Below are 23,870 nucleotides of genomic sequence, written 5' to 3'. Positions count from 1 at the left end.
GTGACCTTAGACTGTGGTTGTGGGTCCTGGTCACAAATGACAAAGCATATTAACCTCCCTGGAGGGTGGGTATTCCAGGTATGTCATGCCTTCATTCTCCTGTGACTGGCTTGGATTTAGTGAGGGACTTGAAAGGGACCAAGAGCCTCAGCTGGAGCTGAGAACAAATTCTTCACTTTTCATTCCTGGCAGCAGACAGAGCTCCTGCCTCATCCAGCTCAAGGGGAAATTGGGGCCAACTGGTTGGAGGATGCAGGTGAAACAGATCCAAATATGGCTGGAGATAGTCCTGGAAGTGGCCACGAGTCAGGAACCCACTCTGGGGTCCTGTGTCCCTCTTTGAAGGGAAGTTGCCACGCTAACGAAGTGCTGCTGCACCTGGTTCTCCCCTGCCTGGAGGCTGCCGTGTGCAGAGCCCAAAGCCTGGCCCTCACAGGCATCAGCCCAACCTGAAAAGTTCTGGTACAGGTCAGTGGGCTCTCTCCACTTGCTGCCTGGCCCTTCGACGCTCCCACCCAGAAATGACGACATGGCTATTGAGGCTGACAGTCTTGCTGTAATTGGGAGAAACCGGCTGCAGCACATTTGGCAGATTGAGAGTCATCAGCAGCCAAAGTTAGGGTTGTGTAGGCAGCCGAGGGGCTCAGGGCCCCCGCCTCACATGGTGAAGAGAGGAAGAGGTCAAATTCTAACCCAGATGGGAAAGTTGGTCCCTGGGGCAGTTTCACTTCCTCTCCTTGCTCTCAGGATGTGGGGAAGGGCATCATTTCCCCTTGCTGCCAAAGTTTCCTCTGGGAGAGGCTGGGGTAGGTTTATAAAAATCTCCTAGTGGAGACAACTTCCCCCCTGGCCACCCAGTTGGCCTCTGCTCCCTTCCAGCCACTTCACAGCAGAGTCCAAATCCAGAACCATGTGTGTTTCGTGGGCCCGAGGGTGAAGAGGGGAGGACAGGGTAGCCAGAGGCAAGGGGCGGGGGATCAGAGTCAGTGGCCATTCTTAGCAGTTCCAGGAAAACAGGGCCTTTCTTCCAAGCACCCTGCACAGGCTCAGTGGCAGCACTGGCCACCTGCCCTCCAGGTGAGTTCCAAACTCCCACGGAGTGCCTCAGAGCGGAGAGGGTTCAGGCAAGGAAGACCACAAAAATGATGAAAAAGACAATAAGGATGAGGAAGATCTTGACCATGAGCCACCGGTTGGACGTAACTGACTGGAAGTACTTGAGGATCTCTGAATGGGCAGACTCAACATCCAACTGGGCTCCCAGCACGTTCTCATCGATCCTGGGAATAGGGCCAGGGGGAGAGGAAACAGAGGACACTAGATTAAAAAGAAAGCTGTTGAAGCACACTTACTGACAGGAAAAGATGGTCACAATATGTGGAAGTAGAAAATGTCTATACACAATGTGATCACATTTTTGTGTATATACCGGGAGTGCCAAAAAAATGTATACACATTTTAAGGAAAAAAACTATTAAAATTGTAATACAATGATTGACGTTAGAATTCATTTGATTAATGCCATTTTTGAACGTATGTCATACTACACATTGCTACTGTTAATTCAACTTCAAAAAGTAATGTGTAGATAACATCTCTCTCAAAATGTGTACTCTTTTTGGCACCCCCAGTATATTTGTGCATACAAAAAGCTCTGGAAAGGGCCAGCCGAGTGGCGCACTGGTTAAGAGCTTGCTTGTGAAACCAACTATGAGCAGCAGGGCCCCAGTTCGGACCCCACATGAGGGCCAGTGACACAGCCCTCTGCAGCTAAGATGTTGAACAACAGCTTGAACTGGAGCTGGGCTGCTGTGAGTCCCCCAGCGACGGCATAGACTGCAGCCCCTGCTGCAGTGGGCTGCCATAAGCTACTGTGTGTGACCAGCCGTCTAGAGGCCGGCGACCGATCTGCCTCACCCAGGAATAGCGCAATGATAATACCAACATGGGCCAGTGAAGCAACGTCCTCCACAAGACTGAAGAACAAAAGGACAGCAACTTGTCTGTTCCCCTTCCCCAATAAAACCTCTAAAAAAAAAGCTCTGGTTTGAAAATCAGCTCTGCAACTTATTAGCTGATGACCCTAAGCCAGTCATTTAACCTCAAATCTCATTTTCCTCAACTGAAAAGAAAGGAAAAGTGAGGATAACACAAACCCTACCTTTCTGGTTGTTGTCAGTGTTACTTGAGTTAACAAATATATAGTGCCCAACCCATACTAAAAGCCCCCAAAATGTTAGCTATTATAATTTTTTGCTCATCAGTATTTATTGACAAATATGTATTGCATCTGTAACAGGGAAAAAGTTCAGAGGCCATTATAGTCAGGAAATTCTGGTTCTGAGTGAGACAGGAAGAAAAAAAATGACACGAACAGGCAGTCAGGGGATAAAAAAAGGCCTACATTACAAGCAATTGTCTCTCCAGAGCACAGAGAAGTCCTCAGAGGAAGTGCAATCTCTTGAGAGGTTGTTGAGAAAAAGAAAACATTTCCCAGCCGACTTGCATATGCAATCCTAAAAGTCAAATACAAACCCTGGCTTTTGCAAAGGGAGTCCCTGGAAGCAGAGACCCTTCCAAGCTGTTAGGATAGAAAAGTTGGTGGAGCCTCGCAATCCAGTTGGAAAATGAGAGGAATGGCTGGGCCAGTGGCTGCAAGTCCAAGGTCCTAGGAAGGTGGTCATGAGGACTGCCAGCTAATCTCTGTCCAAATACAGAACACTGGATTATATATGATTCCCTAGTATGTCAGAGAGGCTAACTAAAATACCAGGTTTCCTAGCTTGGAGCTATAATTACATTTCTCAGTTTGGGTGTATTTGTCATCTCATACCCAATAAAGCTCACATTGGCTCTGCTTAACAAAAATGGAAAAACAATAAATGCAATCTGGCATATAAAAAATTTTAAATGGGAGTCCATGGATGAAACTAATAGAAGGGAACACTGATGGTTAAAAAAAAAATTAGAGGCCGGCCGAGTGGCGCGATGGTTAAGAACTCGCTTGGGATGCCAGAGGGCCCCGGTTCGGATCCCACATATGAGGGCCAGTGACACTGCCCTCCACAGCCAAGATGCTGAACAACAGCTCAACCTGGAGCTGGGCTGCCATGAGTCGCCGGCGACGGCGTAGGCTGCAGTCCCTGTGGCAGTGGATTGCCATGGGCTACCGTGTGTGGCCAGCAGCCAGCGTGAGCGGCCAGGGGCCGCAGTGAGCGGCCGTCCAGAAGCCGGCGACTGATCTGCCTTGCCAGAGAAGAGCGCAATGATGGTGCCAACTTGGGCCAGTGAAGCAACATCCTCCACAACTAGATTGAAGAACAAAACGACAGCAACTTGTCTGTTCCCCTTTCCCCAATTCCCCAGCACTGTTCCCATCCCCCCAATTCCCCAATTAAAAAAAAAAATCTTTAAAAAAAAAAAGAATTAGTAATCAATGCGACACTGAGAAGTAGCAGGGGAGTTAGAAAATGGAAATGAATGGGGCAGAAAATAATGGCTTGGGAAAGAGACGTCTGAGGAAAACTGAAAAGAAGAACATTTACATGGGAACAGGACAAAAAGAATGTCTCATGGAGAGAAAAAAAAAAACCGGAGGGACAGAATCAAGCATCAAGAAGCTAGAGTCTTGCTGAACGGAAAGGATAAATGATGAAATTGATGTGAGACGCATGGAAAACCAGAGGACTAGAAGGAAGGTGAGTATAAGTTGGGAACAATAACAACCAAAAAAAGGAGGTTGAACCAAAGACAGCGAGCCCAAGAATTTAAAAGATTATGTGACTGTGATTAAGAGATCTGTGATTAAGAGATCTGAGATTTTAGTTTTTGAGTTTGTTTTCCCAAAACTTCACAATTATTGAGAGTAACTGGGTTATGTTTAAAAAGATACAGGCCGGCCAAGTGGCTCAGTTGGTTAAGAGCTTGCTCAAGAGGGCGAGCTCTGAGCAACAGCGGTTCGATGCCGGGCCCGAGCTGAGCTGCCGCTAAGCTGCCAACAGGTGTTGGCAGGATGGCTCAGCTTAAAAAACAAACAAACAAACAAAAAAAAAACAGAAACTGCCTTGAAGTAGCTCCAGATGTAGTAATCAACAATAATGATGGCGAGGGATTGTAATACATTGAATATAAAAAAGAAATTACTATTATTCCACAGTAATTTTAAAGAAAGCTCCTTCTTTCTGGAACAATGCCAGCTAATAAGTGTAGGAGGACTGAGAGGATTAGCAAATTACCGTTTTGCCGTCATTCAATCTCACAAATGAGTCAGGCAAGGATCATCATGGGGCTGAGGTGCTGGACATTCCTACAGACTCAAAGTATCACTCCACAGATGACTTAGCCTAATGGTCACCACCTTAAACAAGGGATCAAACTTGTCATAACCAGTAAAGAGATAATCTCATCAAGCACTAACTGATCCAATCACCTTTGTAGAGCCAAAAGTATTGACCTAAATCTAATCATGAGGAAACATTGGACAAACAGGCATGCAGGGCTTTCTACTAGAGGCACTGGCCTCTTCCTAAAAAAGAAGCCCATGTCACGAAAAACAATCAAATGCAATGTGTGAATGTTGCCCCAGACTTAAGTGGAAAGAAAAAAGTTAAAAGGATTTTTTAGAACAGCTAGGGAAATTTGAACATGGACTGAGTACTGGATAGGGCTGGAGAGTTGCTAATTTTCTCAGGTATAATGGTATTGTAGCTGTTCAGGGTAACACCTGTTCTTGGAGGATGCAAGCTTTTAGTATTTGGATACAAAATGTCATGATGCTTGCTTGCACTTACTTTCAAATGATTCAGGGGGAAAAAAAAGAGAGAACAAGAGGAAGCAAAGGTGACAAAATGGAAACAGCTGGTGAATCCTCCCAACTTTTCTGTAGTTTGAAAAATTTTAATTTACAAATGGGGGGAGTGGAATGACTAACATTGGATCAGCCATTTGCATACCTCCGAAAAAATAAAAATCACTTGTTGAGTGTCTCAGAAATGCAAATTCTTAGGTCTCACCTCCAAAGATTCTAGGGTGGGGCCAAGGAATCTACATACTGAGGAAATCTGGACCCTATCAGTGGTTTCAAACCCAGATCCACTGGCATCCAGGAAGCAAGCATGAGAATGTCTATATTTTTAAAATTCATCCTTGCGACATTTCAATTTCTTGTGTATATGGTTACCTACAAATTTTCTCTCCTTTGTGATTTCCCTTTTGTACTTCAATCTAACGTTCCTTCTGAGCCATTCAATCCTAGCTTTGATCTAATTAACACCTTAGGATCCTTGCCTCACACTTCCTTTCTCAAGGGCACTCCACTCACATCTGTGAAATCAGAATCTCCATGTGCGAGGCCAGGAACCTATTTTCTTTAGCTTGCCCAATTAAGTGAGGCTGCTCATGGGTGGGTGTTGGGAAACATGCTTTATACAAATGTAGTAGGTGTTTACCCAGTTTCACGATAAACAACCTAAGGTAAAAGCACTCTGCCAGGTGCTGTAGGGAATAAAGCATGGCCCCTGCGCAAGGATGACACGCAAATTCATGAAGCATTCCATATTTTCTAATGAAATTGTACCATTTGAGATGATATGGATGGACCTAGAGACTATTATGTTAAGTGAAATTAGTCAGTTGGAGAAAGACAAATACCATATGATTTCACTTATATGTGGAATCTAAAAAACTGAATGAACGAGCGAAGTAAACAGAAATGGTCTCAGTGATATTGAGGAACTGATGGCTGCTAGTTGGGAAAGGGTGGTGATGACGGAGAAGGGGAAGGGGAAGGGATTAGACAGCATAAATATGTAACTACAATATTGCCACAGGGACATGATAGACAGTTCGAGGAATATAATTAATAGTGTTGTAAATATTTTGTAGTGTGTCAGATGGTCACATATCTTGCTAGGGAGACCACATCATGGATGAGGTAGAGGCTTGATCACTGCACTGTACACCTGAAGCTGATGTTGTATAATATTGTATGTGGGGTTTATTTATTTAGTTAGTTAGTTTTATTTTATTTTTTTAAGCTGAGCCATCCTGCCACCTGTTGGCAGCTCAGCGGCTGCTCAGCTCGGGCCAGACATCGAACCGCTGTTGCTCAGAGCTCAAACTCTTGAGTGAGCTCTTAACTAACTGAGCCACTCGGCCAGCCCTTGTATGTGGGATTTATTAAGTATGTAGATGCAACAAATATGATAATGTGAACATAAAGGATGGAGAAGAGGGTTGCAAATTTCTTACATTTTATGTGAAGCAGACTGAACAGTTAATGATGCATATTGTTATCCCTATAGCAACGTAAAAAAAAAAAGCAACATATAGCTAAAATACCAACAGACAACAAATTTAAATGGAATTCTAAAAAAGTTTTTCAATTGTTCAAAAGAAGACAGAAAGAAGGAACAGAGGAACAAATCGAAGGGAAAAACAGAAAGCAAATTGTAAAATGGTAGGCCTAAATCCAACCTTAGTAAAAATTACATTAAAATGTTAATTAATGAACTAAACATTATAATTAAATTCGAAGCTCTCAGTTTGCTTGCCTAAAAGCAAAAACTGTCACAGCTGATCACTCTTTCCTGGACCCATTCTCTTTTCCTGGCTCCTAGATACCATATTCATTTACTTTCTTCCTACCTCACCAGCTGTTCAATCTCCCCCCAGGACTGAGACTTAGGTTCAGAAAAGGACTGAGTGCTTCATCCTCCCTTTTACACACTCCTTACCCAGTTTCAAAGTCCAATTCTGCCCACTCTTGGCCCAGACCTGTCTCGTAAACTCCATATACCCATCTGCCTGTTCGCTATCTCTGCTTAGATGTCATCAGACAACTGTCTGTCTCTTGTTGGACAACATACCCAATATTGAACTTGCTTTCCCCCTAAACCTACTCTCCTCCGAGTAAACAGCCCTATTTCAAATTATGGCCACGAATCTGTTTGGTGACTCATGTCAAAAGCCTGGAGTTTTCACAAACTCCTCTTTTTATCTCACAACCTATATTTATTTCACCAAGTAATTGCTCCTGCTGGTTCTACCTTCGAAATATATCCAGAACCCAACTACCACTCCCCACCTTGGTCCCAGCTACCATCTCCTCTTGCCTAGATTACTACAAAGGTCTCATCGCCTATTTTCCTGCTTCTATCTTAGGCCCCTAACAATCTGTTCTGATTACAGCAGATCAGTGATCTTATTATAATAGAAGTCAGATAGTTTAACCTTTAGTGCAAACCCTGCAATGGTTCTTCATGTCACTCAGAGTAAATGCCAAATCCTCACATGGCTTTAAAAGGCCCCATATGACCTGGCCCCTCATTTCTCCTCTGACCTTACCTGTACTACTCTCCTCCTCACTTGTCCCCAGCTGCAATGGCCTCTTAGCTGTCCTTTAACTCATCAGACATACGCCTGTGTGAAGGCCTTCACACTGGTTCTTCCCTCTGCCTGGAATACTTCTTCAGATATCTATATGGCAAACTGCCTTACGTTCTCCCAAGTCTTGGCTTAATGTCACCTTCTTAACAGGGTCAACCTTAATCATTGTATTTAAAATGACAACTTGCTCCTTCAAAACTAAGCACTCCCATTAGTTTATCCTACTCTACTTTTCTTTATAGCATTTATCACTGGGCAAAAATATACACTGGACCACTTACTTACTATGTATTCTTTCCTTTTTTTTTTAAAGTACTGAAAAAGTTTATTCGAAGAGATAGTACACTTCAAAGAGTAGAAGTAGGCCTGAGCAGTAGAGAATAGCTCTCAAGGGCCCATTAGAAGAGAAATTACATTCCAAAGAGTCTGGAGCAGGCCACACGCAAAGGCGAGGCTCAAAGGGTTCAAAAAGGAAGAAGCGGTCAAAAGAGCAGGGCGTCCAAAAAAGGGGAAAAAAAGCTTACTATGTATTCTTAATAATCGATCTCCCCTACTAGAATGTAAGTTCCACAAGGACAGGGATCTTTATCTCTTTTGTCCAAGGCTGTATCTGTATCTGACTGAATGAATGCTAAGTGCCAAGGAGGGCCATAAAATGCCTCTTGCAGCGGCAGGTGGCGCCAAAGGAACAGAGAGGCCCTCCCACTGGTGGGCCCCGCCTACCTCCCTCCCACCTCAGCCTGTACCTCTCTAGTTCCTAGTCATTACTTTCTAGCCACATTGGCCTTCTTGATTCTTGAATACAGCAAGACTCTCCCATCATAGGGCCTTTATGCTAGCTGTCCAAACTGCCTAGAATAGTCTCTCTCTCCTTTGCATGGTGGGATCCCTCTTATCATTCAGGTCTCTGCTTCAACGACATCTTCTTCAGAGCAGCCTTCCCTGTCACCCAACGTGATATGCCTAGTCAGTCACTCTCTTAACACATCATTTGACTTTTAACTCTTGGATAGCTGTCTCACTGTCTGAAAATTTCTTGTCAATTCTTCTTAACAGCTGTCCTCACCCACCCTACTGAATTCCATACATACACTGAAAATCTCCATGAAACTCATTGCTGTATCCCCAGCACCTAGGATAGTGCCTGACACGGGACAGATACTCAATAAACACTTGTTGAATGGATGGAGGCAGGTGAGCTGATCCCTGTGGGTGGGCAAGACTCATTCGACTCTTCCAAAGGGCTGTCCCTGGGGACCTTCAGGATGCCAACCCACAGGGAGAAGATTCTGTTTGGGGTGGAAGAGAGAAAGAGTCTCACCTCTGAATGGTTTCTTCCTGTTCCTTAACCATGTGTGCCAACTGCTGAAAGATGGAGCCCAGCTCAACAATTGTGGACTCAATATTCTGCATGGTGTCTGCCCGGCTCTGGATGTAGGAATCCTTCAGAGGAGAGAGCAGGCATGAGCACTGGGAGCTTCTGCAGGTAGGGCCTGCCTCTGTAGGACCCTCCTGGCTTGCCAGTTCACCCACAGCACATTCCAAACATTTGCGTGTGGCCTACAGGACAGAGGGTCAACTCCTCCCCAGCTCAGAGCCTGGGTACCTGCTCGTCAATAAGCTGTAGCTGCTGGCTGGTCCGAGAGTCCATCATGTCAATGGCCACATCCCCAGCGGCACGGGACTCCGCCCCCAAAACCACAGCACCTCCCCCTGGACAAAGAAAGAAAACATGGCACTTTTTATTGGTTAAGAGCTTTTTCAAAGACTACATGCTCTGGATTTCAATCCCAGCTCTGGCACTTACTAGCCTTGTGACCCTGGACAAGTCATTTAACCTCTCTGAGCCTCAGTTTCCTCACCTGTAAAATGGGGGATAATAATAGTAGCTTTCTCAAAGGGCAGTTGTGAAAATTAAATGAGAATGTAAATATAGTAAGTGCACGAAAAATGTTAGAAACTGTCCTTCTTCTGAACATGATTGAATTCACCCCCAACAGTGAGAATGTGGGAGACTAAAGGTGGATCATGAATGCCAGCAATCATGTTTGACCTCTGAGAGGTAAAGCCCAGCAACTTCCTTGCCCCTCCATTCTCCCACCCAACCCCTACCCTTAGAAGATGCCATCACAACCAAAGTAACTAAGCCTTACCCCTTAGGACTCCCCACATTGCCTGACTTACCCAGGTGGGTGGGGGCAAGGGGCAGGGCTGACACAGGTGCCCGGGAGAACTGCTCCCGCCGGCTCCTCTGCTGCTTCAGGTTCTGGGGTTGGGGAAGAAATGCAAAGGTCCTGAGGCCACTGGAACGCAGGTATGTTAAAGAGACCCCTCCTGTCGGCCCATGCCCTGTTACCCATGGCCTTCCACTTGTCCCTTTCCCCTTTCCCTCTCGGGCCCATACTCCCCAAGATTTCTATCCCTCCTACACAGATTCTCTCACCTCTGTCCTCACTTCTAAAACTGATTTGAAGTCATTGGACATGGAGGCCAGTTTTGACTAGAAGAAAGAGAGAGGGTCAGCCAGAGAAATGCAACAGCTTCCCCCCTTTTGTCTCCCCCCTCTTTCACCCCAGGTCTCACCTGCAAGGAGACCACGATGGTGTTGGAATGGGTTTGCAGGTGCCGGCCACTCTGGCTGCCCTTGGCCCTCACGAAATCCTGAAGTTGGGCGATTTGTTTGTTCAGGCTATTGATATCCTGGTGAGAAAGCCAACAGAAAAATAGTATCATCTAAGGAGTCCTAAGCCAGCAACATCTCTCTCACCTGCACATCTCTGGCGGGAGGGCAGAGTGCGAGTTACCCAGCAGTTACTAGTCAGACCAAAAGGGCCTGCAAGCTCTGGAGTTTGCTCTGGTTCAGTCCCTGCAGAGTAGAGCCAGAAAGAGGCAAAATATGGTCTCATCCATTTATAAATAAGTGACTTGTTTACTCTCTCCACCCTACTGCCCCATTCCTCCCCGTGAGGCCAAGCTCACAGTCACAGAACCACTTAAAAGGCCAAAATCTTGAACCGGAGCATGCTGACCAACAAAGCACCTGTGTAGGAGTCAGGAGAAGGGAAAAGTCAAAGGCACCATGGTTTTCCAGAAGTATCAGCAAAATAATTTTTATATACAGAATCCCTTTTAAAAATTATCACTGCCAGAGTAAAATCTGTGACTTGTCCAAGGTCACACACAATGAGTAGCACAGCCAGGCTTTCTACACCAGACCAATGCCTCATCCACTCCCCAACCCAGCCTGCCAAGGGCCACATGAGACGAGAGATGGAGAACGCCAGGGGATGCGAGAAAGCCTGGCCCAGGGCAGCCAGCCAGGGAGGGACCGGAGGAAGAGGAGAAGGAGAAGGGGACAGAGGTCTAGAATAGGAAGTTCAAGAAATAGGCGAGATGAAAAACTAGATTAGATAACTTCTAGAGTCCTTCCAATAGCCCCATTAGTATACCCTTAATTAGTATGCCAGCCCCAACCATTCTCTTGAGAACCCAGGACAATTTCCACTGCTGACTGGTCTGTCTCTTTGGAAAGTTGATGGTGGCCTCCTCATAGCCACATGGCCAAAACGACATTCCAGGTTTTTTCCCCTTATGTCCTCCCCTCAGGGTTCTAGCTTAGAAAATGGCACCACTTCCCACTTCGGTGCCCAAGGTAGAAGCTTCTAAGTCACATACTCACACATTCCCTAACCCACCTATGTACCACAACACAGCCACGTTCTATGGAGTGCTTACCACGTACTCAGCCCTGTGTGAACACAACAGCAGCCTCGTGTTTGTTCACTATGCACCACGCAACATCCTAAGCAGCTTACAACGTTCTCTTTGCCCTTAAGCTTAACATGGAAAACAACTCTTAATTCCCCCACCTCACCCCAAAGCTATTCCCCTTCCTTTTTTTCCACTTTGGTGAATGGCACCACCACTCACCAGCTGCTCAGACTAAAAACTTCAGAGCCATCCTCAAGTCCTCCCTTTCCCCTTAATTCACATGGAACGTAGCGGAAACAAAGAACCCAGCTGATTCCAACACATCTTTGAATCTGTCCACTCATCTCCTTCTCTACTGAACCCATCCTAGTCCAAACCGTCTTTTCTCTCTAAAAAATCTCCAAGCGCCTCCTAAATGACCTTCCCTTAGAGCTTACTCCCCTACAATCCACTTTCTACACAGCAGCCAGAGTGATCTTTTAAACAAAAATGGGGCACACCTTCCCTCTGCTTACAATCTTCCCAGAGCTTCCCACTAAATTTAGAATCCAACCCAAATTCCTCACCTGGCTTACACAAGCTCTATATGATCTGGCTCCACCCATGTATCTGACTTATCCCATACCAGTCTCTTTCTCACCTGCTATGCTGAAATCACAGTGGCCTCTTTCATGTTTATCAAATACATCAAGGTGACCCACACTTCAGGACCTTTCCCTCTGCTAGTCCCACTTTCTGGAAAGTGCTCCTGGAGATCTGGAGATCTCTGGAGGACTGGCTTTTTCCTGACCATTCAGGTCTCAATGTCACTTCGTCAGCCAGGCCATCCTAGATCACCTCATCTAAAATAGGTTCCTACCCTGAGTAACTCACTTACCTTATTTTTTATTAAAGGAATTACCACTATCTGAAACTGTCTTTTGTTTACTCGTATAGTGTCTAGTTCACCCTTTCAGAAACGAAGTTCCCAAAGGCAGGGACCACACAAGTGTCTTGTGCACTGCTGAATCCCCAGCAGAAGCAGGCAGGCAAAGGCACTCATTAACGTGAGAGACTGGAAAATAATGGAATCCTCACAACAACCCTATGAGGCAGGTTGTGTTCTTATCCCTTTTATTTATAAGGGAACTGAAGATCAAAGTAGTTAGATAGCTTACCCAAGGTCACACCATAAGGGGTAGACCTGGGATTTGAACTCAAGTCTGTCTGAATCCAGTTGTGGTTCTTGAACGCCTTGCAATAACACCCCAATAGTTAGCAGAACCCTCTCTTTTCTACCCAACACAGCATCTTGAATGTGTCTGCTCTTTGGTTCTGCCACAATCATCTTTGTACTGGACAACTGCAGCAGGTTCCTTTCTAGCCTCTCTGCCCATCTATGCTCCAGGTTTTATTTTCCCCCTCCATCCATGGTCATTCAACTTCACATTTTATTCTCATCACATTGTGCTGGAAAAGGAAGGAATCACAACTGTACAGAACTGTGCTATACCGATGTATTTGAGACAGAATTGGGATCCAGATTCTAACTGTTGTAGCCCATGGCATTCAGCGTGATTCCACAATGACCCTCACAACCAGTCACCAATCCACCTTTACAGCCTCATCTCCTGCCAATCACTCATTCAGTCAACAAACACAGAGTACCTACTATATCCCAGACACTGTTTTAGGCATTTGGGATACTCTGTGAACAAGCAGAAGGAAAACTATCTCTGCTCACGTGGCACTTACTTTTTTTTTTTTTTGAGAGGGATAAGGTAGGTGGGAGGAAACAGAGACAAACATAATAATAAGTTAATTATAGAGAATATTAGAAAATATCATGTTAGAAAAAAACAAAAACAGAACAAGGTAAGAAAGATCAGAGTTTTGGTGCTGGATTATTAAACAGCACGGTCAGGTTAGGCCTCCCTGAACAGGTAACATCTGAGCAAAGACTTGAACTTGCCCTTGTATACGCCATGCCTCTGCATATAGAAACCTCTGTCTGGAGTGTTCTTCCACTGCCTCTACACAAGCCTCGAAACCAGCTCAGATTTGACCTCCTCTCTGAAATCTTTTCCAGTGTCCCCAGACTATCTCGTTTATCTTTTTGTAAGATCTTTTCTGTACACTTTCCTCCTACTTACTGTAAGTCTGAGTTTATGGGGCTGGATACCTCTTTTAGACAATAAGCCCCTGAAGGCAGAAATCTTTACTCATGTTTGCAAGGCAAGTGCCCAGCACAGTGCTTTGTACACAGCAGATGATCAGTAAGTTTCTAATGACTCAGTGGATGAGCAGGATGTTTCGGCTGGCTCTAGAAACTTGCTCTGGGCCTCCATGGCAATGGAAAATGATGGAAGTGATCTGACAGGAATGCTGGGCTCTCTTGATAGCTAGTAGCTCACCTGTTTGATGATATATGTTAGCTCCTCAATTTCCACTGCTTTATCATCAAAGAGGGACTTGCGCTTTGCCACTACAGAGACAAACAAGAAGCCAAGAAGGGTGAGGTCAAAGACAAGGCTCAGGGAGTACAATTCCCCAGCCTTCTTTGGTTCACTGCTCCATCTCTGAAATACCCCAAGAATACTCACAGATTGTCAGCTTCTCCAGCTTGGCAAATGTGTTGCTGAGGTCTTTCCCAATGCGCCTGCAAAGAAGCAACAGTGAGAACACTGTGGGAAAGGGCCTATTCCCACATTAGCTCTAGCACAATCAATCCTGCCCTCACAGCCAGGCCACCAAAGGCAAGCCCATTTCTCCTCCAACGCTGCAGCAGCATACCACATAACTTCTCCCAACTCACTTGGCCATGAGTGTGAATTCACTGCGCTGCCGTACAGCACGCAGAGCTGGTTTGTTTGTCTGTATTCCATTCTGAAAAGCAATGTCAAGAGGTGAAATTTTAGTTCCCCCTTCCCCATTTCCAGCTTTCACTGTTTTCAGGTGTCCACTAAACTCGCTCTCTAGTACTAGTGGTTATCTTCCACCAGACGGTCTAATTTTATCAGTAGCAGTAGTTTCGAGTTCAGATTTGAAGACAGGTAGACCTGGGTTCAAATCTTGACTCCACCACTTACTTACTAACTGGGGGGTTGGGGGCAAGTTACTGAAACCATTCTGAATCTGTTTCCTCTTCTATAAAATGAAGACAATCCACACATCTCCTATTGTTGTTGTTAGGATTTAGCAACAAGACGGCTGTGAAGTATTTTAGCCAAATAGCTGATACACTGAGAACACCAAATTAATGGTAGTTACTATCACCACTCTACTACTCTACTCCAATCAGGGAATCGAAGGGGATAACTGGAAAGCTCTTGGAGATCATACAGAAGAGCAGTTATTAACAAGTGCTGAGCAGTAAAAATATTTAAAATTACAGTCACTTAGGTCCCACTAGATTCACAAAGTCTGGAATGAAGCAAGGGAATGCAATTAAAAAAAAAAAAGCACTCCAAAGTGATTTTGATAAAAATTATTTACGTAGAAAACTTCCTTCATTTTACAGATATAAAAACTGAGGCCCTTGGGCTGGCTGAGTGGCTCAGTTGGTTAAGAGCGTGAGCTCTAAGCAACAGGGCCACTGGTTCGATTCCCACATGGGCCAGTTCGAGTCCCACATGCTGCGCCCGGGCTGAGCTGTCGCTGAGCTGCCAACAGGTGGCAGGATGGCTCAGCTGGTGTAACAACAAGATTGCCTGTTCGATGGTGGGCTATGCCCACCAGCAACTAAGACTGAACTTGGCACCCTCAGCTGAGCTGCTGCCCGGATGGCTCAGTGGATAGAGTGTGCGCTCTTAACAACAAGGCTGCTAGTTCAACTCCCGCATGGGATGGTGGCTGCGCCCACCCACAACTAAGATTGAACACAGCACCTTGAGCTTAGAGGCCACGAGCTGCTGATGGGAAGCCAGATGGCGACTGGCACCCTCCACAATGAAGCCTGAAGAACAACAACTTGGCTGGTCCCCTTCCCCAATTCCCCAACACTGTTCCCTTCTCCCAATTCCCCAATAAAATCTTTAAAGAAAAAAAAAAACAAACAACAAACTGAGGCCCAACTAACTTCCCCATGGTCACAGAGCAAACTGTGGTAGAACTATACAAGAACTAGAATTTAAAGTGCTTGTCTCTGGGCTCTTTTGAGAACCTGCTCCTTATCCAAACCAAATATATCATAGCCACCTCTCATCCTAAGATATGCCTTCCAGAATAGCAACCCTACCCTCCAGGGGATTCCTCACAAGAAAAAGTCTATATGTTTGCCTCTAGATAGCTTGCCCACCTCTTATTAGATCCTAGCGCCCCCTCCAAGCCTGCAAGCCTGATCAGTTTCCCGCAAAAATTACTCCAATTAAAAAATATATATATATACATATATTTCAATCAACAGTCCTGGAACACAGCCTCTCCCAGATCTGAGTAAAGCTCACTCCTGCCTTTCTCACTTCTGGTCCTTACCTGACGGCTCTGCAGGGACTTGCAGGCAGACAGGAACTCCTGGGTCCGATCCCGGCAGGACATGGTCTCGGGAGGGGGAGGGACCAGGGCCACTGGGGGGGGCACAGGGGCGATGTCGCTGCTGCTACTGCCAGCAGTTGCAGGGGACAGGACCTGTGTCTTTGAGAGACCCAGGTAGACACCCTGATCCGTGTTCTTAGACCCGTAGCGTTTCCGTGGGATCATTGAGACGCATAACCTCGGACTGCTGTGGAGGGGAGAGTGTCATTCCCCAGGCAGTATCCTTCCCCACAAATTCCCCCCAACCAGCAAATCCTTGGGTCCCAAAGCCACCCGCAGATCCTGGGGCCGACCCTCAATGGGCAGGGCCCCCCGCTTCCTCTCCGGCCTAAGCCGTTCCCCTCCTCAGCCTCTTCTTCCACCTTGGCTCAGACGGCCAGAACGTGGGCCGGGGTCCCCGAAGCAGAGACAGGGCTAAAGGCAGGTCCCGTGGACCCGAGGATCCAGCCCAGTCTGTGCAACTGCCGCAGGCCCTAACTGTGCCCTCTCGTATCCACGGGTTCCTTGGACTCCTCAGAGAGAAACGAAGACCGACCTCCGGATGGGTACACACTTCGGTGGGCGGAGGGGGGTAAATCTCTGGGTGTTTATTTGAAACAGGAAGTCCCACCTCCGCCCAAGTCCCGCCTTCTGGAGGACGGCAACTATTGATTAGGTAATGCCGACGTCTTTCTCAGCACGAGCTTTCTTGATTGGACGGCGAGGTACTCGCTCACCCCGAGCCGGGCCGGCAGGACTTGTCCGCTCGCCCCTGGTTCCCCTCCCCCCGCCGATCGCCACCTCCGGAAAGCCGCTGCCGGGAGCTGACACGGCGGCCAGACCCCTCTTAGAGCGAGTCCTACCTCCTCTCTGCCGCCTGCCGCCGCCACCGCTACCACAATCTCCCGGGTCGTCACCACCTCCTCCCCGGGCGCCGAAGCCGCGGAAACCCGACCAAAGACTAGAAGCTGCCACGTCACCCACACGTAACCCCACCCCCGGTGACGAAGCGGTGCCACGCCTTTTTGGACCCGGCAACCCGAGGGACACGCCCCCCACCCAAACGCAATGGGAGGATTTCGCCCTCCCACTGGCTAGGCCTCTCCCGTAACTCCGCCCCTAGGAACTAGAGCCTGGACCCAAGGGGCTGGGGCAGCCTCAGGGGAGGAGCCTTAAAGAGACCGCAGCCGCAGTGGTTTCCGTGCGCTGTTCTCCCAAGCATACGCGCTCCGGCAAGTACATGTTAGAAACTTTATTCTCTGGAGGCTGGGGCGAACTGAGAGCAGAGCTAGGGTCACCCCTTCTCCGGCTCCTCCAGGACCTCCTCCAGGTTGTTGTCCTGTAACATACACCCATGCTTTTCAGACTGGACTGATGGCCTCTTGTTTGACGCCGTGGAGCCCCGACGGCTGAACATGGATAGCCGCCTCCACAGCACGGTGATCAACAGGCTTTTGCTAGGCTTGGTACTCTGGTGGTCCGACAAGTCCACATCGATCCCTTCGGTGTCTGCGGGGATGACAAGGCCGCTGAGCTCCGCTCTACCCTCCCCATCCAACCTCCTGGGCCTTCCCCCTCTCCCGCTCCCTGGGCCCCTGGTGTATCTCTGGTCCCACCTTCCTCCTCCACTTCCTCTGATTGGGCCTCGTTTTCCTGCCCCTTGGAGGTTTCAAAATCCTTGTCCTGGCAGCAGCCCATGGCCCGTGCAGCCCGGCACTGGGTACCACCCACTCCAGCCCACCTGGCTCTAACCCTCTTTTGTGACGTCAGACATCTCATCGCCTCAGCTCAGAGAGCAGCCACCCCTCGTTCATTTCTCCCATCACAAAAGGCTCAGTCATGGTGGGTGTTGAGCTGTTTATTTACAGAGTGAACACAGGCTCTTCAGGGGCTGGTGGAGCCAGGCCGCTTCTTTCTCTTTCCGGTTTGCAGAGCCCCTGGGGTCCGCTCCAAATCAGGGAGCTTCCGCTTGGCAGCTGCCTCCAAAGAGGCCCAAAGTTCATCTGCCTCTGTGTCTTCTAGGGGCACCTTGTTGGCTTCTTGAGGCTCTTGGGGCTCATCCTGGTGAGTGGAGAAAAGCTTCTGTCAGGGACCCTGTAATAGACCCACTGGGAAAGAGGCTTTAGCTGGGAAATAATCCTTCCAGGTACCATGACTTTTTTTTCCTGATCTGGGAAACCATTCCCACCTACGTTCCTATGTCACCCTTGGCAGTAATCCTGTCAGGACTGTAACTATTGGGTTGTCGGAAAAATCATGACACATTTTTGCAACGAAAAACAGAAAACATACATCATGACTTTTCCGACAACCCAATATTAACATTTCTCACAAAAATTAAGTAACATGGTAGGTAGATGGATAGTTCCAGGTCTGTGTTCCAGCTGTTTCCTTTTTCTTCCCACAGGGAAATAAATCCTCACATCTATGTCCTTGGCTCCCACGTTCCCAGACCCAACTGCTCACCTCCCAGTTATCCCTGCCTGACAGGAGAAGGCAGTTCAGTTGAGACTTGAGATAAACCTGCAAAAGATGAGGTGCCTTAAGAAGCCAAGCATGCTGAAATAGAAACATGAATGGGGGCAGGGCACAGGAGGCAGCAGGCTCTCACCTTGTGCTCTAGGCCCCGTGGATTCCGGATCCTGTGTACCCTCAAGATTCTGTCCAAGCCACAGGAGGCTAATAGGGGCTTTGAAGGGTGGCATTGCAACCCTCGGACACTTCCCGCCAGCCCCTTCAGACAGCCCAGTAGGCGCCCTGGAGAAGGGGGGAAGCATCAGTACCAGCTGGCTAGCCAACGACCACTTTACATTTCAATATTTAATCCTTAACGCTGAGATAGGAGTTATCATTAACAGCTCCATTTCACAGGTGAAGGAACTAAGGCACAGCGAATTGAAGTAATTGTCCAAGGTCATTATAGCTTTTGAAACCAGGATTTGAACTCAGACAATCTGACACCTAAATGAGGGCTCAACTGCTCCACTGTAGTGCCTTAGAGGGCATCCTACCCTTCCCCTCCCCCAAGGTTCCCCAGTCCACTACCTTGCCGAAGGTCAATTTCTGCCAGCTGCCCATGAGTGTTCCCCACAATCACTGAACTGAGGAGGAGACCACAGGAAGGTGAGGTCAGCAGGAGCCTCCAGGAGCCCTTCCTGACCCCACTCTTTGCCCTGTAAACACTCACTTGCCCCCAGGAGTGAGAGTCATGGCTGTCAGGGGGTACTCTCCATAGGTGGCCTCCAGGACTGGCCGGCGCTGGGGGGAGGCTGGATCATAGACACGGACCTGGAGGAAGACTAAGGTGTCACAGGGGTACCCTCACTCCACATCCCCCCCACCCAATGGCTTCCCCACATCTTCAACCCCTCCTTCATATATTGCTTTCCTGTTTATAACCCACTCTTAGAGAAACTTTCTCATTTGAAATGTATCCCTCTTCTGAGTGTTGGGGGGTAGGGAAGAGCTGCTTAGGAGCAGAAATGGACAGGGCTGAGGGAAGCAGTCCTCCAGGTTGGGAGGTGGCAGCATTCCCATGGTCTGTATGTGTGAGCGTTCCATCCCCACATTCCCATCTTGGGATGGAAAAGCAAGTCGGTCCAATTGTCAGAGGGTGCTGAATTTTAAGCAGAAAAGTTTAGCCTGAACAACGGAGGAGAGAGGAAGCCCTCATGTGTGTTTGAGTAGAAACATATCACCAAGACCAGCCTTCAACATGCAGGAGCAAAGGAAACAGCAAATATAGTGACTCAGTCCTGCCTGGGTCTTAGGACTTCAAACAAGACCAGCCGTAAAGATCCCCAGTTGGGCCCTTCCTATAAAGCTGAGGAGCTGAAGACAGAGAGGAGAGGATCAGGCCTAGGTCCCAAAGCAAATCAGAGGCTGAATCCCGAAACAGAGGACCAGAAACACAGTTCTCTTGACACACAGCCCAGTGTCCTCTCATGACATCTGCGCCCTATGATTCCACTGTGACAGAGACATTCCCTTATCCTTTCTTTAGGTGGGAGGAAAAGGAAGAGTCATAGTTCAGGAAACTCCATCCTAGAATGCAGTGAGAGAAAGTCCCTGGCTCAATGACAGAGCTGGAATGGGCGCTGAGTGCTCCCTCCTCTGAGAGCTCAGGGATGAAAGCAGGACGGTGAGGAGGACGGCCGTGACCAAGGATGAGGGCCGAGCCTACACAGGGAGGTTGCTTCTCTATGAGACTGCTTAAGCCCAGGAGGTAGGGATGGGGTGGTCTCTCACCTGATGGTACCCTGTACAGGTGACAAGTTTCTGCGATTCAGGGAGGAACTGTATGTCCTGGTCCCAGATGGGAACTCGCAGGTCGAGCCAGTCATTCCGTACCTGGTGGAGTGGGTAGATGGGGGGCAGGGTTGTGGGGTGCTCAGTGTGCCCCTTCCTTCAGCCCTCCATCACCTCTAAAGCCCTGGTCTCTGACTCATAGTGGCCTCAGCTTCCTTAGACCTCAGACCCAGCCCCTCCCCACCCCTGTCACTCACGTTCTTGGCTCTGAACACAGGCTCCTCAGACCCCTGCAGGTCCCACACCTTCAAAGCATTCTCCTTCCCACCCGTGGCAACTATGTGGGGGTGCGCTGGGTCTTGGCGCATCCTACACACTCCAGGGCCCACCCTCAGTTCCAGGAGCTGAAAAGAATGGGAGATGAGATGAGAGATGAGAGTCAGTTCCAGAGTCCTTAATCCTGTTCCCCCAAAGTTTTCATTCAACTCCTACCCTGGCCCCCACCTTCCCCAACCACAAGGATCAGGAAAGGAGCGCCTCACTGGGTCAGAGGATGTCTCCTTCTCACTGTCACACCAGACTCGAAGAATCCCAGAATCCACACATGTGATGAGGGTACTGCAGATAGAGGCAGGGTAGACTTAGTTTGAAAAAAAAAAAAAAATGAAAGTATCCTCTAGGCCCCCCTTGGCCCACCCCCAAATTAACTAGACTCCTACAGGCCTGTTCCTAAGAAAGCCTCTAGGAAATTCAGGTTTGGACAGGGCTTGGCAGCTTCCAGCTTCCCGTTATTTAATTTCCTCAACAGGGTGAGGGTTTGCCAGTTTTATAAGTGAGGAAACAAGCTCTGAGCAATTAAAAGATTTGCCCACTGAGCTGTAAATGTCAGAACCAGAGCTGGAAATCAAGTCTGTGAGACTCCAAATCAGAGAATACCTTTGTATTCCCCAGTTCCTTCTGAGGACACCTGGCCCCGCAGGTCTTTCTGAATGTTGAGTCAGAAAGCAGGGGTCAGAATCAGTTACTCTGAAAGGACTGAAATGGGACTGGTCTGGATTTAGGGTTTGGCCAAAATCAGACACCAGCTTCTCCTGAGTTCCCTGTTCTAGGTTCCAGATGCTAAATGTCAATCTCTCCCTCATAGTACCCCTCCCATGAAGCCCAAGCAAGTCTCTCCCCAGGAGCTGTACAGCCTGAACCTATGCTCCTCACATTTGCTCACCCTCCCACCTTGATTCAGGGTCTATATCGCTTGCCTGGACTATGGCAACAGTCTCCCAACTGCTCTCTCTCCAATTTATCCTCCACACTCCTACAGGCTCACAGCTCTGACCACAGCACTACCTGCTCAAAAACCAATAACTTCCCACCACCTACAAAACAAAAGTACAAATCTCTCAGCCTGGTACTTAAAGCCCTTTAAGATTAATCCCAACCTACCCTGCCCATCTTGTATTAAAATGTTTCCTCAGCTTCAACCCCCAAATGCTATTGATTGCCCCTGAAAGGTACGCTGTAGTGTAACACCAATCTTTGGCCTCTGCCCGGGCAGTAGCCTCTTCCTAGAATGCCCTTACCCCTTTCTCCACCTGTCAAAATTCTACCAATCCTTCAAGGTTCACTTCACACATCTCACCCGCACAGAGCCTCCTAGACCTCACCTGTCAGAATTATTACTACCAAACACACGGCCTGTTCCACAACCTCCTCTCTCCATCTTTGGAAGAAAGCTGGACCAGTAGCCTAACCAAGGATGGCACTTTCTTATCCTTTACATACTTTGGGACCTTCATCACCGTGTTGGTTGTTAGCCCCACTTAAAAACATCCTCTGACTATTAAATGACTTGCTCAGGGTCACTCAGGTTATGGAAACGGGAGAAAATCCCTGGAGGATGCAAACTCTATGAAAGTAGGTAGTGTGTGTGTCTGGTTTACCTGCAGCCCTTGCATTTGGCCCAATGCCTGAAACTCAGTAGGTGTCCAATAAATGCTTTGTTATAGGAATGAACGAAAAAAGGCAGGACACAGGTCCCTGTCACCCAGCCCAGGTCTATGTCACCTAAGGGCTGATCGTCATTATTCGGCGGTCCTGAAGAAGCCTCATCGCTCTGTGTTAAGGGGCTCGGTCTTACCCGTCGACCTGGGCAAGGCCTCGGAACGTGCCCTCCCCGCCGGGGCAGTGCCTCTGGCCCTGGAATCTGCCCTCCTCGGTGCTGAAGTGCCTCACTGTCCAGTCGGCACAGCCCACCAGGATCTGCAGAGAGGAGTGCAGAATAGCGAGGAGAGCAGGGTATCGCGCCCCGACCCCCCAGATCAGTGCCGGCCAGCGGTGTCTCACCTGTGTCTCACCGCCAGCGCCCCAGCACAGGGCGCTCACCGCTTCCTCGCGTCGTGGCTGTCCCGCCGCCGTGAAATTCGCCGCCTGTTTGCGTTGAAGGTTGACCCCTACAGGACGCGGGCGTCAGTGTCACCGGGGTCGCGAGCTGGAGACCTCCCCACTTCCCGACGCCCGGTCCTGCCACACACCTTTCAGGATCCCAGTCTCCGTGCCGACCCACACATGGTTCCAGCGTGCCGCCACAGCCGCCATAACGAAGCCTGGCAACCGACAGACGCATTTCCGGCGCAGGTCTGCGTCACCGGAGCGCGCCGAGTTGGTTCCGGACCAGCGCTGATTCTGGGAGTTTAAAGAACGGGAACAGTAGAGATCGCTTGTTTCTGGAGATAATTGTTTGTGGGGATCTGAAAACTAGCTGGACCATTTTACACTTGGAGTGGAACGCAACCAGGGTGGACCGCAATGCCGGGTCGAGTCAGCCTTAGTCCACCTCCCTGCTCCAAAGCATCATGTTTTCTGTACAAGACAAGAGCCCACTTCAGAATCGATTCAAATCACTGTTGTGGCGCATGGCTTCAACCTAGAGTATAAAAGACACAAAACGAAGAAAGACGGGAAAAATGAAACCGAGGACCTTAAAACAGATCTCTATTTTGAAAAGGTGGAGGTAGGGGTGTCGTTTTTATTTCCTCACATTGAAGTTTGGTGATGGTAAAAATTAGCACAAACGGAAAGTTAAAATCTGCAGCTAACAGGGAAAAAAAAGCTGCAGCTTCAAAATGTCATAATTAAAATGTCAACGGCTCCCTTCTTTGAGTGGCTGCGGTTTTCTTACTGAGAAATTCTGTCCTATGAAATCAGAGAGTATCAGAAAGAAACTTTGCTGTTTGAAATTATATCAGTAAGAATAAAGTATTCCATATTTTTACTTGAAATCTGCTAGAAGAAACAGCAAACTGAAATTTGTTTTATGCACGAGTTAATACCACTGGCTCAGCAAATACAAGTTAGTTTGCTTTGGGCAGGAGACTTTTTTGTAATGAAAGAAATGCACTACAGAGTATGGACAGACTTGCTTAGTGCAGGAGGCCCTTTATTATTGCTGCAGAAAACAAAAGCCTGGCTGAGTTGATGTTTTTACATTCTCCTTTACTGAAATCTACATGACATGACGCTTCTTGCTGGGTTTTTGTATACTTAAACATTGTCAAGCTGTGAAAGAAAATGGCTGGAGGTATGCTTTGTGTGAAAGATGAGCAATAAAGTATCTGTACCTTCTAAAAAAAAAAAAAAAGAATAAAGTATTCCACTCTTGCCTGGCAGATCTAAGTCCTCCACGGAGAAGCAGCTTTGATTTTCAGCGCAGCTGCAGAGCTGCCAAATAAGAGTTCTGAGCCTAACATTCCACACTTATTTTTGTATTACCAAGGAAAGAGCACCTTGGCTACTCCTTCAGAGTCCAGGCCTTATGTTGACCTCTTTGCACACAGCCCTTTTTATTGAGCCTATCAGAACACAATTTAAACTAAATTAAACCTGAACTCCATTTTCCCCTAAAATCCTGTAACTTTTTTTATTTTAAGACATCCAACCATTCCTTTGTTGTGCGGCCTCTCATTTGTAACGTCCGGGGCACAGCTGGGGTTTAATGTTGATGGGGTTAAACTTGATAGCCAGCCTGCCTGCCACTTAAT

General features: G+C 47.9%; 2 protein-coding genes across 7 annotated transcripts; both read right to left on the bottom strand.

The window, feature by feature from the left end:
- Positions 1 to 536: 536 nt before the first annotated feature.
- Positions 537 to 16,597, bottom strand: STX5 (syntaxin 5). 4 transcript variants are annotated; one of them, XM_019645598.1, is made up of 11 exons: positions 16,452 to 16,597; positions 15,550 to 15,793; positions 13,892 to 13,962; positions 13,680 to 13,735; positions 13,491 to 13,561; positions 9,970 to 10,086; positions 9,830 to 9,886; positions 9,571 to 9,652; positions 8,993 to 9,099; positions 8,708 to 8,829; positions 537 to 1,280 (listed from the first exon to the last, which is right to left on the bottom strand). In XM_019645598.1, exons 2-11 carry the CDS (start codon positions 15,772 to 15,774, stop codon positions 1,121 to 1,123), a joined length of 1,068 nt encoding a protein of 355 aa, XP_019501143.1. In that variant the 5' UTR covers positions 15,775 to 15,793; positions 16,452 to 16,597; the 3' UTR covers positions 537 to 1,120. The 4 variants fall into 4 exon arrangements, with proteins under 4 accessions (XP_019501143.1, XP_019501142.1, XP_019501144.1 ...); XM_019645597.1 differs by having other exon boundaries at positions 15,550 to 15,796; positions 16,452 to 16,596; XM_019645599.1 differs by lacking the exon at positions 16,452 to 16,597 and adding an exon at positions 16,145 to 16,258 and having other exon boundaries at positions 15,550 to 15,796.
- A 295-nt stretch (positions 16,598 to 16,892) lies between these two features.
- On the bottom strand, positions 16,893 to 22,504 carry WDR74 (WD repeat domain 74). Of its 3 annotated transcripts, XM_019645120.1 has the most exons (12): positions 22,365 to 22,504; positions 22,177 to 22,283; positions 21,971 to 22,092; positions 20,379 to 20,454; positions 20,094 to 20,240; positions 19,837 to 19,938; positions 18,776 to 18,876; positions 18,634 to 18,689; positions 18,200 to 18,345; positions 18,055 to 18,129; positions 17,455 to 17,649; positions 16,893 to 17,097 (listed from the first exon to the last, which is right to left on the bottom strand). In XM_019645120.1, the coding sequence occupies exons 1-11, from the start codon at positions 22,426 to 22,428 to the stop codon at positions 17,473 to 17,475; spliced, it is 1,173 nt and encodes a 390-aa protein (XP_019500665.1). In that variant the 5' UTR covers positions 22,429 to 22,504; the 3' UTR covers positions 16,893 to 17,097; positions 17,455 to 17,472. The 3 variants fall into 3 exon arrangements, with proteins under 3 accessions (XP_019500665.1, XP_019500666.1, XP_019500664.1); XM_019645121.1 differs by lacking the exon at positions 16,893 to 17,097 and having other exon boundaries at positions 17,426 to 17,649; positions 18,055 to 18,111; XM_019645119.1 differs by lacking the exon at positions 16,893 to 17,097 and having other exon boundaries at positions 17,432 to 17,649.
- Between the last annotated feature and the right edge of the window lie 1,366 nt (positions 22,505 to 23,870).

This window comes from Hipposideros armiger, unplaced genomic scaffold (assembly GCF_001890085.2).
Source record: "Hipposideros armiger isolate ML-2016 unplaced genomic scaffold, ASM189008v1 scaffold_93, whole genome shotgun sequence".
Taxonomy (NCBI): domain Eukaryota; kingdom Metazoa; phylum Chordata; class Mammalia; order Chiroptera; family Hipposideridae; genus Hipposideros; species Hipposideros armiger.
The sequence above is the reverse complement of the archived record's forward strand: the minus strand, read 5'-3'. Positions and strand labels throughout refer to the sequence as shown.

Bases quoted from the DNA above. Each gene is read 5' to 3' on its own strand.
- STX5 (XM_019645598.1), bottom strand. From the start codon at position 15,774: ATGATCCCACGGAAACGCTACGGGTCTAAGAACACGGATCAGGGTGTC. The intron at 13,963-15,549 runs GTAAGGACCAGA...ATTGCTTTTCAG, and splicing joins AGTCCCTGCAGAGCCGTCAG to AATGGAATACAGACAAACAA. The intron at 1,281-8,707 runs GTGAGACTCTTT...CCCTATTCCCAG, and splicing joins CAGGAAGAAACCATTCAGAG to GATCGATGAGAACGTGCTGG.
- WDR74 (XM_019645120.1), bottom strand. From the start codon at position 22,428: ATGGCGGCTGTGGCGGCACGCTGGAACCATGTGTGGGTCGGCACGGAG. The intron at 18,346-18,633 runs GTAGTGGACTGG...CCCCTTCTCCAG, and splicing joins AGAAATTGACCTTCGGCAAG to GGCGCCTACTGGGCTGTCTG. The intron at 17,650-18,054 runs GTGAGCAGTTGG...TCCACTCACCAG, and splicing joins CAGGCAGGGATAACTGGGAG to GATGAGCCCCAAGAGCCTCA.